This window comes from Thermobia domestica, chromosome 11 (assembly GCF_964235325.1).
Source record: "Thermobia domestica chromosome 11, izTheDome1.hap1.1, whole genome shotgun sequence".
In the NCBI taxonomy this organism is placed as follows: Eukaryota; Metazoa; Arthropoda; class Insecta; order Zygentoma; family Lepismatidae; genus Thermobia; species Thermobia domestica.
This window is the reverse complement of record NC_137464.1, coordinates 2,441,664-2,459,224: the sequence shown is the minus strand read 5'-3', so window position 1 is coordinate 2,459,224 and position 17,561 is coordinate 2,441,664. Positions and strand designations below refer to the sequence as shown.

The 17,561-nt window shown below is 34.9% G+C and overlaps 1 protein-coding gene across 1 annotated transcript in view; it reads right to left on the bottom strand.

The window, feature by feature from the left end:
• LOC145663819 (radial spoke head protein 6 homolog A-like) overlaps positions 1 to 17,561 on the bottom strand; it is a 74,057-nt gene that overhangs the window by 21,233 nt on the left and 35,263 nt on the right. Inside the window, exon 8 of the mRNA XM_081729911.1 lies at positions 6,094 to 6,238. Coding sequence (XP_081586037.1) covers positions 6,094 to 6,238 — 145 coding nt within the window. The remainder of the gene's footprint in view (positions 1 to 6,093; positions 6,239 to 17,561) is intronic.

The following is a 17,561-nucleotide window of genomic DNA, read 5'->3' as shown; positions in this document are numbered from 1 at the left end:
AAAATAAGCTTGAGGCTATCAATTTTGTTGTGTAACAGTTTATGAACAAACAGAACTTCATTTACTGCTCAAAGTTTTCAATGATGGCTAACAAATTGGAATAGCATTCAAATTTTCGATACAAACGTATTTGTCTGTATGTCAGAATTCTGAGAAATCTATTTTAGAGTCGTTTAAGTTGCTGACATTGTTTCATTCCGTTGATGCATATTGTAATTTTGTCCTGATATATGTTAAATATAATATTTTCAATGTATGAATTGTTTTTAAATCTTTTCTTATCCTATTAATAAACCTTAATGTTTTATAACCTTCTTTTGCTATTTGATTAATGTAATGATCAAAGCGTAGTTGACAGTCCAAACGACCGAAATCTTGCACTCTTTCCGTAGTAAGTATGACCTTTCCATTTATGGAATAAATATGATTTGTCTTTGATTTATGAAGGTCATCAATTTACATTTCTTGATATTCATGTCAAGTTTGTTTACTTGACATCAGTTTTTACGTTATTTAAATCGAACTGGAGAAATTGGATCAATCAGTGAAGTTATTTCTTTATATAACTTAAGACCATGTGTATAAAGTAACTTGTGAGAGTTAATTACGTCTAGAAGGTCAAGACTGGATTCTTAAGGTATCCCAGTAAGTATGACATAACTAGTCTCATTTCAATCTTTGAATATAACTAACTGCTTGCGATTACTTATATATGGCTCGAACAGTTCGACGGTAGCTGGAGAGGAATGATTTTAGTTCGCGAATTACGTAAAATACTGTAACATATAGAAAGGCAATATAAACTATTTATGTTTTCAGTGTAATGTGCATCATAAAAGTGTTGCCTATAAGATTAAAATATAGAACTATTTCCCGAGAATATTAAAATTTAAGATTTTTATGTATTCACTTCAAGGTTATAATTAATATATAAACTACAATACATGGAATATTGCTTAATCTGTAAGACAGTGATCAGAGATAATAAATCTCATGATGTAGAATTAACATAAATAAGTGTTTTTCAAGTACTTAGGGCTATTTTCTGTTGCAGGAAAGGAGCTGAAAAATAACAAGATGTAACTTTAGTGACATTCCAACTGACACATAACAGTTCGTATTCATGGCGACAGAGCGGGCCGAATCATTGAGTATAATTAGTTCTAAACATATAAGGCTGGATTGAATACAGGGTATATTTTTTAATATTTTAATAATATGTACTTTATAGCGTCTATTAGTAATTATTATAATGGTTCAAATTTTATGTATGATATTACCATATCCGCAATTTTGCATTGGCCCTAGAGCCTGAAGGAGACGTCACAACGTGTGCATAACATCAGTGCATAACATTATATAACATTTTGGTTTTATTTTGACCTGTAGAATATTTTCTATGGTCCACGAGCTCCAATTTTAGAATACTTGATACAGTTACAACAAAGGAACCTCGAAGTAGGAATAAAAAATGAAATATTTACCAGAAAATAGTGAAAACATAATTACTCACCGAAAGAAAGAAAAAAATCATTATGAGCACTTTCGCTTAAATACTTCATCAGATGGAAGGGGAAGACTAAGACAGACAGTAGAGAATTAAAAAAATAAAGAACAGAAAAGAAACTGAGAAGCATTCAAGTGTGCGCCACTTGTGATCACGTAATAGTATGATAGTGGTACCAAGCTTTAAGTAAGTTGCGTTTAGTGTAGGAAAATAAGACTAATGGATTGAGTAGGTTTGTAGTGCAAAGAGACTAAATCTAAATCTAAATCTAAATCTAAATAATAATAATAATAATAATAATAATAATAATAATAATAATAATAATAATAATAATAATAATAATAATAAGAAGAAGAAGAAGAAGAAGAAGAAGAAGGACAAAGATAAAAAATCGTGTAATACAGGGAAAGTGAAAAGTAATAAAGAAATAAAAAACATAGATAATAATAAAAAAATAGAAACTAATAAATATAAAATGTTAGATGGAAAGTGAAGGAGTAAATAATAATAATAAAATAAATTGGCAAAGATAAAAAGAAATCTTGAAAATAACAATTATCTTGAAACCGAGAGCACTTTCATGACCTCTTCATATGACAACTTATTCATGGAGTACCTGCAACAATAAAGAATAACTGAAATAATAGTAAAAGAACGTTACCTTACAACATAAAAGAAAGTACGTTATTAGAGCCCTCAATAGACATTTCATTTACACAACAAGCAAAAGAGACGAGAAGAAGAGTAAAAATGAAGAACAGACAAGAGCTGTAAAGCGTCCAGCGATTAGTTTGTTGAAACCAACTGGACAGTTCTGACAGGGACTGGACGAATATGAACCAACTGGCAGGGCCGCTTTTACGCTTAGGCACGCTAGGCACGTGCCTAGGGCGCAAATATTGGAGGGCGAAAAAAGATAAAAAATTAAAATGCGCTGATAAAGAAAACGTTATTTCCGTTCCGATTGAGCTGCCTCGTCACAAACAAACTAGATCTCGGTGGCTAATATAAATGTGATACGTATAATTTTACTTTTGTTAATTGAAAATCAAGATTTATATTACTTGATAAATAAGAATACTTAAGGACAGTTGTCTGAGGATAACTGGGGGGTGAAAACCAACTATTAATTGTACTAATATTAGGAAAAATACTTGTTTTCTGCTATTACCAGTCAAAAGCCCAGACTGTAGAAATGATTCCTTATGCACTTTTTAATAATAATTTTCGAGATACCTATAAATGCAACCTCGGTCCATTTAAAACTACTAGTTTGTCACTAAGCCGTAAGGTAAGAAATGAACAAGAGTGGCCAAACCATGCAACTATCCTTTCCTTACGGCTGCCAGTTGCCAGTTCGAGACACGGTGGGTCCATTGGTGGTGGAGAATGGAAAGACTCTCCAAAGAGCGAAAACAAAGAAAGGGAAAATCCCTCCGAACCAAAACTAGCAAGGTAATAACTGAACGAAGGGAGTGCTCTGGAATAGTGGGGAGGCGTAACAATTTGAAGTGCCTAGGGCAACGAGAAGGTTGAAGACGGCCCTGCCAACTGGACAATTCTATCTTTATCTACTTTTTCATCTTCTTCACTCTTTCTGATAAGGGTAGGGGAAAGAACTTACTTTCTTAAAGAAGTTTATTTTCTTTATTGTGATAATGAGTTATAATGTTTTCTGGTAAGTAATTTGTTTTCTCCACCGGCATCGAGATTTATATATTCACTATATATGTTCGTGTGTATCATCCATACCGTTCATCCCAAAATTTCAATCTAATTTTGCAGATGTGGTCATGTATGCGTCATATAGTTCCTTAGTTTAAAAAGTTGCGTCCTATTCTTTCACGGGAAGCCCTATGATAACTTATATATATACAAAAATAAAGAAAACTAAATTCGTCGGCGAGAAGTTCTGAAGGTGTTATATGCAAGTACCCGGTGATTTTAAGTTTGTTTATGTCGAATCAGAATCTCATTGGTATTATTGCTTTCTCTTTTACTTTTTCATCCAAGCAAATCCAGAAATATCCTTACGATGTTGAGTCAGCGCTGCACTGACAACATCATCTGGTTTGTGGTGTCGTTGTGAACATTCACCCAACTGCTGGCCTGACTGTTCACTGCTCGACTTCAGTGATCTCATGGAAACCGGTAGACAGCGGGGCTAGAACATTGGCATAAGTATATACAGGGTGTTTCAAAACAACACTGACAACTTTTGAGAAGTGATTCCTAACACCAAGGTAAGACGAAAAGTATAGACCAATGTGGGTGCACAAATGCTTTCTTTCAGAATTATGGGCTGCCGAAAACATAAAAGAAAAAAAAATGAAGTTTAAAGGTCCATTGATCCAAAATTATGGGGCCTACCGTACTCGGGTCAAGACTTCACTTAGGAACTAATACGCAAGCTATCCAAAAATACATGTTTCAGAATCCTAAGGTTTTTACGCAACAAGTTTTATAGAGGCAGTATGGCTACGGGCATATAATTTGAAGCACTTGGCAACTACTTCTATAAAAAAATGTTGCGGAAGTACCGCAGGATTCTGAAACATGGATATTTGGATGGGGAACATACCAGTTCCTAAATAAAGTCTTCACCAGAGTACGGTAGGTCCCATAGTATTAGAGCTATCGACCTTTAATATTCATTTTTTTTTTTTTTTTTCATGTTTTCGGCAGACTATAACTCCTAAAGGAAGCATTTGTGCACTCAAGTTGGTTTATACTTTTCGCCTTATCTGGTGTTAGGAATCACCTTCCAAACGTTGCCGGTATTGTTTTGAAACAACCTGTATTTATATAAAAGAAACAATGAAAATAATTTGTTTCTCTGGACTATCACTGCCTGCTCACGAAGTCATTTCTTATCATCATTCTTCGTAGCTAACTTTTACTTACCTTAACCGTACTGAAGAAACCATGTCTTTCAGTACCACCGTTAGCGCTTTGATTTGGCACGTCATGTGTCACAGCATAATGCTGATTCTTTATTTCCTGAATACAAAATCTACCCAGCGCAACTTTGTTCTTTCTTTTAGTGGCCCGAAGTTGTTACCTTATGTTACACGTACAAATTTTCTTCACTTTTGAATTAGGAGTGGCGAATAACACAAGAGATTAAAATAAAAAGATTGTAGGCTAGTGGTTAGCATTCTAGTTTTGCAATCCGAAAGTTTCGGGTTTATGGCTAGCCATCCTGATTGAAGTTCTTACAGAACTTATCCTTGGCTCCACCAGACAAATGTCAAGATGGTACATTTAAATGAAATTACTACCCCACTTTGAAAATTTGTTAAATATATAACGTTTAAAGGAGTTGAAAGAAATAAGGACGCCTTTCGACGACAGAATATAACCTGTATAGATTCTGTCACTAGATACTAGATTCTCATAATTTATTTTACAGTTTCTTTTAGTACAAAAATTAAGACAAATTCAGTGGCGTATTTAGGTGGATTATCAGGCTCAAGCACCCGTCCCGAAATAAATTCGTTAGTTTTTCGCATTCCACGAACAATAATAATCGTTCTTACCATTTCTAAGAATTTTTCATTGACTTTGTATTATCTTATGCTTCTTTTTTTTTCACAAATAATACTGTATTTGTCAAATTTCATTCCATGGGTTCTGAGCGTTCCGCGAATTGCTTTTTTTATTTCTTTCGTTTCTCTTCTCATATTTTCTTCTGTTGTTGGTTGTGATTCAAGTCGGTCGTCGTCAGTAACATCAAAACTAAGAGGAGTTGATAAGCGAAACTGGTGTTTCACATCAACTTGCACGGATATCAACATAATGGGACTTTAGTTATTATAGCAAAGGAATATTTATATCGTTTAGCTATAAAGAAAGGTAAATGTTTCAATTAAAGAAAATCAAGTGGGAGAAATAAGTAGCCTGGGAAATTAGCTAGACCAAGAGAATGCTTCCTTTTCTTCTATGAATAGAATAAAAGGTTAAATTCACTGCTAAATTTTTGTGTGTATCATATTATATCAGATTCACCAGTTTGCAATTCTTGCCATAAAAATTCCAGTCAGTATATTTCAATTTTAACTTGTCTCAACATTTTCTTTCCGGTAAAAACGTACACAGATAAAACTAAATATTTCCACTTTTTTCTAAAATGAAATCAGTTAAGTTGAAATGAGATTACAAATATGCAACATGTGTTTGCAGGAGCGTCATTCCATATTTGCTTTGAGGGGGGGGGGGGTTAGATCCTCCACAAAACATATGAGTTTTACGTTTTTTCCTAGTATATTAGTAGACAATCGATAAAAATATTCTCAAACTCACGTTGGCAATTGCCCCTCCTGCTTCCCCGTGTTGTGCATAGCCCTTCCCGAAAAAAGACATAAATACGCCACTGCATAAATGATACTAGTGTGGATATTATACGGATCAATATATTTCCTTCAATTACTATCTGAAAATGTAAGTATGAATATTACAGGAACATACACGGTAATAACAATAAAGAGGTTAAATTTAGTGCAGAAACATTTTGGAAAAAAAGAACGAAAGGAAAGTCCAGTTCTATTCTTTAGGTCAACCAATGAAATAAGGGAACGAATACTCACCCTCTTCTCCTTCCTCCTCCTCCTCTTCTTCGCCTTCAAACTTGAAGTAACCATCAGGAGAGATTTGAGTTCCGGCGGTAATTCGACCAATTTGTGCTCGTAAATAATTCATTTCTTTACCAGGAAATGGTGGGAAAGATACAATCTGAAAGAAGTAAAGCCTTACATCACGTTTTCGTTCACCAAAAGGATCTAATCAATTCAGAGAAACAATAGTTTGTACTGAGAGTGGAGAAGAACTACCAAACTAAATTCAATTCTGAGAATATTTTCGAGATTTGCAATCATTCTCAAGTCAAGAGGAGAAGGAATGAAGAAAGAAAGAAACGAGAACATCTTAATGTCAATATGTGTCATAAAAACTGATTGTAAAGTTACTCTATCGTGGTTATGTGGTTAGCGTTTGCGCCTTTGATATGGGAGACCAGGGTTCAATTCCGAGCAGGAGTTTATGTAGCTCGAACCGCACATTAAGCTATATATCTACGTCTCATTAGATTAGATTAGATTAGATTAGATGTATTAATCATTCTGTAGAACATATTACACGTACGATTGTACAAAATGGTATAGAACTCGTCAGTACTTAAAATAGATACAATACCAAACCACATGGCGTAACAGCTCATTTTGTGGGCCTAAACCTGCTCGAGCGCCATCTGCTAACGAACGGCTTAACTATGTCCAGCCTAACGGCGAGAACGTCGTCCGCACGCTGTGACGCTCTGTCCCTAACAGGCGCATCAGAAGCTTTCCAGATCTAGTGGCCATCACGTCTTGTTTTCACGTGACTCCCCAGTTTGGCTCATGACGCCGAAAATTGGGAAGTACCGGCCGGGAATCAAACCCGGGACCACGCGGACATGATTCCAACTCTATCCACTGGACTATGGTGTCCCACAAAATAGATACAATACTTAGAACAAATACAATGCTCTTGTTTTTAATAACTTGTATATATATATATAGGCTAAACTAATTCTACAGTCCACATAACAATAATATATACATCGGCTTAATTATTGAATATTTGTATATGTTTGTATGTACCATCTATACCAGCGTTTCCCAACCGGTGTGCCGTGAATGGGCCGCTGGTGTGCCGCGAGGAAATCGAAACAAAATTATTAATTCTATAGCAATCAAATTACAAAACGTAGATAAAAATGTACATTTCTATTTCACAACACTATGGACCTCTACTATGAATCTACAATTTTAAGTTTCATACCGTGTTACTTTTTGTACATTTTTAATGTTGAAAAAAAAGTATTTATTATTGTTATGACCATTATTGCTTCTTTATTGTTGCAGACTATTTCGTAACTTGAAAATTTAAAATATCATTCAATTTCTTCGACAAAGCAAACATGCAAACAAATTACCTACATTTGTGTTTTAAAAGTAAAAATGATTTGTTTGTTCGTTCGCTATTTAATGATCTTCCTTTTTAGTGAAAGGTTGGATACAGTTTTCGAAAAAGAAAGCGTATTTGTAAAAACCTGAGTCCAATATTCCATTGCAATTGTTTTCTATTTTTAAATTAGAATAAAAAAAAAGCATAATGATGTACCACTGGGGAAAACTAGTGATCGAGCTTTCTTCTCTGTGAGAAGGTGATCAGTAATCACAGAAAAAATAATACCACTGTGTTTTATGTTTACAAATAATAATATCTATAAGTGTGCCGCGAGAATTCAAGTTATACCCGTAGTGTGCCGCAAGTTGAAGAAGGTTGGGAAACTCTTATCTATACAATAGGGATTTAATTATTTTTTGAAGTTTCACAATGAGGTGCTTAGGTATTCATCTATTGTTTGAAATGTGTTATTTAATAACAGTTTACACACTGAGTGGACAAAGGTATTCTTTTTATGAGTATTTTCATATACAGTACCCAGATAGTTTATTAAACAGTTTTACACCCAAATAGATATTTGATTTTCCGTATGCTGATGTTCTATGATACACAGCAGATAAGTTGTCTTTTCCACGCGTAAGATAGTTGTGAGTATCACCATCTCTTTTAATACGTATTATCCAAATGATCCCAAGTAATTTTGAGAAGTTCAAATATGTTCAAAGAAAACAACTGTCATTATATTCAATGATTCAAATAGTTTCTTACAATTGGTGCGTTTCAGTGATTTTGTAATGATTCTTATGACAAGCCTTGCTGTTGAAAGGGACGCAAAACTGAACTCCAACCAACAAAAATCTGACTGTAATTGTAAGAACATACAGGCCCGTATTTAGCTAAGTGCTATTCTGTGCTCGAGTACAGGGCGGCAGAATTTAGGGGGGCGGCAAAATTTTAGATTTTTTAAAGATTCACAATAAAGTAATATTTAAAATTAGCAACCCGCAGAGTCCTGCGCAAGCGCGAGAAAATATGTTAATGTGTTTAATTCGCTCGAATTACAGTAGTTACTAATTAGCTAGCTTATCTGATTATTTTTAAAAAATCATCCTCTCCCGCCCTACCCCAAGGGGTGAGGATGAACTTGAACATCATGAAAACTGATATCGTTAAACCCAGCGACCTTGAAAACTATGAATTCAATGTTAATGTCAATCATTTTCGATTTCATTTAAAATCTCGCCCCCTTCCTGGGGAGTGGAGTATAACCTTGAAGTTAAATTGGATTAAAAATGTCACTATTCATCTCAGCGACCCCAAAAACTATGAATTCAACTCTAATATTGGTCGTTTTCGGGGCAAGGGGGCGGCAAATTATTTAGAGCACAGGGGCGCACAATATATAAATATGGGTCTGAGAACCTATGTTGATTATTTTTCATTTTCCTGTTCTTTCCATTTTTAAGGCAGATAAACTATGTATCTTATACTTTTCGGCATATCCTTTCCTTAATACAATCTTTTACTATAAACTATTTCGTTTTCTTACTTTTGTGTATTCTTTAGTCCAATGATTGATTTCTTCTGTTTAACGTTCCATGGTTATCCTTCGAAACTAAGGCAGACGGCGATGATGATAATAAACGAAATGGTGGAATGAAGAAAGCAGGGAAAAATGGAAGAATCCCGAGAAAACCCATGCATACAGTTTCTGTCCACTACAAAGCTCACTTGGCGGGAACTGAGATTGAACCAGAGACCTACACATTAAAAGCGTGCGCTCGACCTTTGAACCATCGCGGATAGAAGCATGGGACCGCGATGAACCTTGTAACCTTGAAGGGACACAAAAGACAACAGTATGCTGATAAGGAAAATCCCCCATGAGGGGGGCCTAAGGGAATTACGAGGGGTAACTACGAGTGGCCGCCATGATAGATAGACGATAGCGACAATGTCTCTACACGTTATTAGCTTTCAAACGAGGTTCCACACGATGGGGGTTGCTATTTAAAATCTTGTTGTTACCCCCCATAACCCTCTTAAGCGCACCTCATGGGGGGTTCTCCATATCAGCATAATGTTGTATTTTATATCCCTTGAAGGTTACAAAAGGTTTCATGTTTCTATCTGCCTTGGTTTCTTCAGGAGACGGGCCTTAGTGTTATTCGTGGATCGCACTGTATATACAGCGGCGGATCTAGAAATTGTTTTTGAGGGCGCTGGAACAAAATAATTTAGAAAAACAGTGGAACTCATTTTTGCTCCTCAAATTTGATAGCAATGCATAATACACTTGCATATAGTTAAAAATAGGCTAGTTCATGGAACCAAAGAAGTGACATTCCCTGATATTCTACCTAATCTATTTAAAAAGTTTATTTTATTAATATTGTTACATTGTTCAATGTATCTCATTGTAATATTTTTTTCTGTATTATTAATGAGCTAGGATTGAATGAAATCTTCGGGAAATACATAAAATACTTTATGACAAAGAATACATATCACAAACTTCACGTCAAAACAGAACTAGAACTAAAAAATACAAAATTTATATATCTTTGCTTCAGTCATACAGAAATTACAATCTTCTGGAATGTTTCTTGGCGAAGAGATCCACTACTTCAGACACATCAATTGAAATATCTTTGTCAATATTCATTAGGGCTACCTACTAAGTCTGTCTTGACCCATCGTTGTTCTCAGATAGGATTTTACCAATTTTAAAGTAGAGAAACTTCTTTCTGTAGAACATGTTGCTAGTAAAACAGATAGAAGATGTAGCAGTTGTTTTATGTTTGAAAAAATCACAAGATGGATCTTGATAAGCCCCAATGTTTTCGCTCAAAGTCACTTCACTTTTCAGTTCAATTTCACTTCCGCATAGATTCTCATGGTAAATTTGTGAAGATTTTACAACGCTTTCTTCATGCAATTGTGCCGTAAATCCTGGAACCAAACTAAACAAAGGCATCACTTTTGAGTTTGTTAAAGCAAATCTTGAGGTCAGTTCACTTATGAGATGATCCAAAAAAGGAATATACACATTTGTGTTGAAATATTCATGTGGGGTATGTGCTTCTACATTTGAGTAGTGAGTTTGGCGTTTTACAGTCCTAGGCAGGAATGCAATTGTCACCGGCCTAAAGCTCACTTAAAAAAAAAAAAAAAAAAATTAAAAGAGACATTGGAAAAATAGATTTATTCTGAACTTTATTAACCAAGCCTCGTATATTCCAAACATTCTAGAAACTCTTCTCTCATCGCTTTGGTATGCCTTTTTGTCTGTGTTGGTGAGCCTCAGTCAGATTTTGTGGCTAAATATGGACATACGATGCAGAGACAATGACTCCCTTTGTGAACGCTTTCTCGAGTCCGGAAAAACGGGAAAGTTGCAATAACACCTCTGTCTTGTCATCGTCTATTACTGGTTGGTTAATTCGAAGCATCCGTATTTCTTCAGCCAAAGAGCTTGAATTCAGCATTATACGTCATAAACGGGAAAATCCCGTCTCAAGCATTCATACGTAGAAGCTAACTAGGAAAAGCTTCAGTGTTTCGACACCCTTTGTGTACACTACCTCCTCGCTGTCGTGTGCTAGGCGAGACAGCCAGTACCTACTCGAGAGCAGCGTCCACGCTGTCTGAAGTTACGTACCGTACGCACCTATCTCCAAGCGTGTGAGTTATCCCTCCGTGAGATGGATATAAGGACTTAATTAATTATAAAGGTGACTAACAATTTAATCGCAAAGTGTCTTGAACGTGAGAACGTAGCAGTTTTATCTGCGAAACGTTTTGATGTGACAAATAAGTCGAATTTACTGTTCATTACGGCAAATATAATGTAAGTGAAACCCCGAAGTACGATTCGTCCGGGACTATGGACTAAAAATCATATTTGTAGCGCCAGCTTGGGATACTCATCGAGAAAGCAGCAGTCGGAATCCAAACCCAGGACATTAATTCCAGGAGTAGCATCTGCGATTGAATCCAGGACATCGATGGAACTACTTTGTGGGCTAGCCGAAGAATGACGTGAGTTGTTTTTATTTACATGCCACGCCACCTTAACGTCAATATTTAGTAAAGGGTTATAAAGTACAGTTATATTTTAAATTCAAGTGCCTGTAATGTTTATGTTTATCAAGTAACATTATACATTTACTATCTAAGTTTGAGTCTATTATTTGTTGTGAAGTTAATGTTTAGTTTTATCATATTCGTAGCCTAACAAATCTATTTACGTTGCCTGCATTTACGCCTGTTATGCTTCCAGCCACCGCATGGCGAAGCTGTAGGCATGGGCATTGATCATAGTCGTCGTGAGATAGCTGGAAAATAAAAAGGAGAAAAGGGCAAGGTATGAGACTAAAAGATTAATCCGAACCACGACGTACACAATGGTCACACAATGGAGGGTATACGCGGGTATACGGCGTATACCCACCTCTAAGTTTTGGAAACTATCGTATAGCCACCTAAAATTTAGGAAATACGTGGGTATACGCTACATTACATTCATAGTGTACTGACTTAATTGAGAGAAAAACTACTTTTTATGTACAGTATCTCAAAAAAAAAAAAAAAATCACTAAACAGCTGGTCGCCAGGCTGTGGTCGCGAGTCATGTCTAAATTTAAAAAAAAGAAAGAGGAAAACATCACTCTGAACCTTCAGTAGTTTTTTGCTCAAGATGTCACATGCGCTGTCCTTACCTTCTGAAAGCTGACCTCCGGTACTATAATAGGTCTAATATAAAGCCCAGTTGCTTCTAAATGTTTTTCTTGGAAACTCTTAGAAACTCTTTTGTTTCTAAATATCAGTGGGAGATAGAGTTGAGTGGTGAGGAGTGTAAAGAGTAGGGCATATATTCAGATGGTGACATTGAAATTGTTCTGTTTTGACATAGCAATGACCATAGTTTTCACGCCCTCTTTGGTCCAAATTCAAAGTCTACCTATTGGATACAATTTGAGCAAGGCAATACGGGATGGAAACAGTTCCTTTCTAATCATGTAAGGAGGTTCCGAAAGAAATGAGTCTTTACTTTAGTTTAAGGGTTAAGAGTAAATTAAATGAATATATTTACGCCAAGCAAGCGTTGGCCCTCACAAAAATAACAAAACAACATGACCTATCGTCGGTATGGTTGAAGCTTTCACCGTCGTTCCCAATATCATCAAATACAACAGCGAACTTCGGATTAGTACTGCTCATTTGTGGCCGCAATTGACATCAAAGAAAGTGGCGATTGATTTTCATAAATACTCAGCAGCTAGTACTAGTAGTAGTTTTTCCGCAATCTACTGGACAAAACAACAACAACAAAAGAAAAAGGATGGGGTAAAATAAACATTTTTCTTTGTTGTTTTTTCGTTCAGATAAAAAAATATTTGAAGAAAATTTGTTAACAGGGTGAGGTGGAAACAAAAGTCAGGAAAGACTTAGCGTATGAGCATGTCACAGCAACCTTTGAACATTTCAGTAGAGCCGTCACTTGCAATAGCCGAACTTTATTTGCTTAGTAGTGTTTAAACTTTCTTTTTAGGTTGACGAATTAAGAGTTGCTTCGCAATTTGCAAGATGTCCAAGGTGTTAGAAAATTGGTTAAAAATGAAAAGAGACAATAGCTGTGTAAATCCCGTTGACGAAAATGTTAAAGCAAAGATATCGAGAAATAGGGAAGAAAAATCCAAAGAACAAGTTAATTTCCCAACTATTCAGAAACAGATGTAAGTATGTTTGTTTATTAATTTATTGGTTTCACATCATAAAGGTTGTTATAGGATCTCCGGCTTGATGACGAAGATGTCAGAGGGATAAGATCCTTTGTTAAAGACATTACAAAGGAGATTAATTGGGGCCTACAAGTTAGCACTATTCCGATATTTGCGTGGTGCGAATGAAGAAAAACCTGTAAAGACAGCTGATCTGCAAAGTGGTTTCCACACCTTCTTCATCGATTGATGATGATGATGATGATGATGATGATGATGATGATGATGATGATGATTATTATTATTATTATTATTATTATTATTATTATTATTATTATTATTATTATTATTATTATTATTATTATTATAGGAACGGCCCAGGTTTAAATTTTGCTGGAAATAGCTGTGCGAGTAATTCTATTTGTAAAAAATTGATAGCCCATCAGCATTGTTCTTTTTTTTTTTTTTTTTTTTTTTTTGACATTAAGTGAATGGTGGAATAGTACATCAGCTTTTAAGTTTGGGCAGTGTCCTTTTCAAATCCTTTTGTCTGACAGCGTGCTCAAGGCTTAATAATTTAATAAGCAGTGATAGAACACCGTTCAATATCTGCGAAAATGTCTGATCACGGAAATTGTAATTTACCTAGAAGAGCTAGACAAGTGGATTTTCTTATTTGCTTTCTCGGTTTTAATTTCTAAAAAATCTTAAAAATTCAAATTTGAATTTAAAAAGTGAAAAATCTCCCATTTTTAGTTTACAACTTTATTTCTTTTAGAAAGACTTTAAGGAGGAGAGAGTTTTTTGTCTGTATTTTTCGTTTTTTTTCAGAGTGTATATTTATTTTATTTTATTTATTTAACAATCGCTAGATACAGCTAAGAGGCCATTTTATACTGGATACCTACATCAATAATAACAATGGAAAGGATTTGGGAAGGTATCGGCCACGGCCTGTTTAGTAGGTATTATCCCGGGATTTGCCTAGTAGGACTGAGGAAAACCCCATTTAGGATGGTTGGCAGTGGGAATCGAACCTACGACCTCTCAAATGCGAGGTGAACGCTCTAGCAATTAAGCTACTTCGCTCGGTAAGATTGTCATTTGTGATTTTTTCTTTTTGAATTGCTCCTGCGGGAAACTTGAGCCTCGACCCGAAAGAAATTATTGGACTAAAGTTTTAAGTGGGTATAATGATACTACCCGACTCTAGCATCAAGGCTTAATTCAGCCATAAATTGGCATCGAATTGGAAGTACAGCCATTTCTACAACCTGACTTACTTAACGCAGAGAGTTAAACAAGGTCTTAAATTAACCTATGATACTATAGGTAATCTTTTTCTTAGTTTCCGGTTGATAGGTTAAGTGTTCGATAAGTATTCTCCAAAATGTAGCTCTCCATCCAGATTTTTGTTTTTGTTACTTCATATACATATTCTGCTTGTTCTAACCTTAATAGCCAAAAGACTAATAAGTGTTAGAGGAAGCGTTGTGGTGAATTTCACAGGAAACCACACCTGTGTTGTCAGGAAATACCAAGTCAAGAGTATGGAGAAAGTAGATACAGAATTTCACAAATTAAGTCAGGGTCTCATAGATAATTGTGGATTAAATGGAGCAAGGTTTAATTAAGTTTTGCGTAATTCCCGAATATCTTGAATGTGGTATTTTTCGAAAATACAAGTATGGTTTCCCCTGAAATTCACCATACTACAGATTCTACTAACTATTAGTCTTTGAGCTATTGATGCTCAAAGTTCAATTTTCTGCACTTTCCCGCGCTAGTAATTCGGAAAGGGTACCGCTTTCGACTTCGATATAATAAACTTTTTCTTGCTTGTTTGCGTGTCTAGTTTCAATCCCCAAGCGCTGTAATAGGAATTATGAAACACCCTATATATATATATATATATATATATGTTTGTGTGGGTGTGGGTGGGTGTAACAAAGGATGGAGCGTATACCCACCTAAAATATTAGCATTACATCACTGGTATAGGAAATGTTATATGGACATCACGGGAAATAGCAATCTCTTCGACCTTATTAAAGTTCTTACTGTAATATGGCCATTCCTAGTACAAAACGAAAATCCGCAGAAACACCCAGTGTACTTCGAGACATTAGTACAAAACTTCTTCAGTTAGCATCACCAAACAAAAGTTCTTCACTGCTACTCTCGCAATTTGGCTGTTAAGGACATCGGCATTCGTAATTGAAAAGACCAGCAGTTAATATCTAAAGACAAACAGAAGAGGAAGCCTCGACCATCAATTTCCATAATTCAGATGAAAACCTATTTATCACTTCAGCGAAATGCTCAGCATTTTTAGTGTGAATGACCTCAAATTCCTCTTGCTTTGGTATTCTTTTTTTTTGGGGGGGGGCTTCATCCCCCCTTTAAATCCGCTACTGATAAAAACTACATATTTGTTGGAAATGTGAACTTGGAAATCAGACTTTTTTTTTTTAATTTTTTTTTTATACTTACACTTTGCTGAATAACATTTGTATGTATGAAAGTATGAAAGTATGAAAGTAAAGTATGAAAGTTTGTAAGTATGAAAGAAATCTGACTTCCAAATTCACATTTCTAACAAATATGCAGTTTTTATTGAGTTTCTCAATATCTCTTTGTGCGGTTATCCAGTCTTAATAAAATCCAGTATGGACAAGAATATACCTTTAAAGAGATCTAAAACTAGGAAATATCCTTCTTGGTATTCCAAGAATTTGATTTGATTAATCAAAGCCAAAGAAAATGCTCACAAGAGATTTAAGTTTACTGGCCTAAATAAACATTACACTGTCTTTGCTCGTATACGTAAACAATTTAAATATAAACTACGGTTGGACATGCTTGTTTATATACACAATATGGAGAATGCTTTAAAGCATGCACTCCAAAAATTTTGGAAATTTGTTAACAAAAATAAAGGCCGTATAAACCAAGCCTCTGAGCTTATGGTTAGTGATGTTTATGTATCTGATCCCAAAACTCTGGCTAATGCATGGGCCCAACTATTTCAATCTATATATCAAAAGCGTCCTTCTCTTCATAATATATTGATCTACTTACCTTAGCTGGTAATAAATCCTTCTACCCTATTATTACAGTTGAACAAGTGACGAAAGTCGTACACAGTCTTAATATCAACTCTTCCTGTGGTCTAGATGGTATACCTGTTTTCATACTGAAACGTATTGTGTCCACTATTGCTCCTAACTGACATTGTTTAACTGGAGTCTGCTTACTTCTGTTTACCCTGATCATTGGAAAATGGTTGTTGTTGTCTCTATTCCCAAAACTGATGGAGAAAAGCTAATTGACTGTATAGACTAATTTATCTATTGAGCATCATACCTAAAGTGTTTGATAAATTGATATATAATTATTTGTACAATCATGTTTGTCCTAACATTACTATGTATCAACATGGTTTTATGAAAAATAGATCAACCACAATGAACTTGACATGTTTCATGGCTAATGTTCTTCCTATTCTCAAGAGTAATGGGCAAACTGATGTAATCTACTTTGACTTTTCTAAAGCCTTTTATAAGTTACCGCATGACATTTTAATGTATAAGTTAAAATTCTATGATCTTTCCATTATATTTATTGCTTGGTTAACATCATATTTGTCTCAAAGAAAATTTATTGTTAGATATAAAGGTAGTCTTCCTGATGTTTATAACATTTACTCTGGTGTGCCACAAGGATCAAACCTGGGACCACTTTTGTTCCTTATATCTATTAATGATATAACTGAAAATCTAGATTGTAAATGTTTAATGTATGCAGATGACTTGAAAATTTATAAAACCATTGTAAATTTGGATGATTGCTTGGTAATTCAAAACAATGTCAATAAAATACATTGGTCTAAAAATAATGGATTGCCTTTAAATTGTAAGAAAACCTATTCGATGAGTTTCATGAACAAAACAAATCCAATCTACTTTACTTATAATGTTAATGATATTCCGATCAGAACTGTAGATACTATTAGAGATTTAGGCATTGTTTTTGACAGTAAATTACTGTTTAATCAACACGTTGGGGATATAACTTCTAAAGCGAGAAGAAATCTTGGCATTCTGAAATGCATGTCCAAACACTTCAATTCTGTCAAAACCTGCCTCATTCTCTATTACCCTAATGTCAAAAGTCATCTGGAATATTGCTCAAGTATATGGAACAGAAGTACATATCATATATCAAATACCTTGGAAACGATTCAAAATCTTTTTCTCGCTTGGCTACGTTGGTGTTATAAAGGTATACCTTTACATGAAGTTAGATTATCATTGGGTATACTGAAGTTGTTGGATAGAAGGATTATTGTTGATGTCAAAATGTTGCACTCAATTCTTCATGGT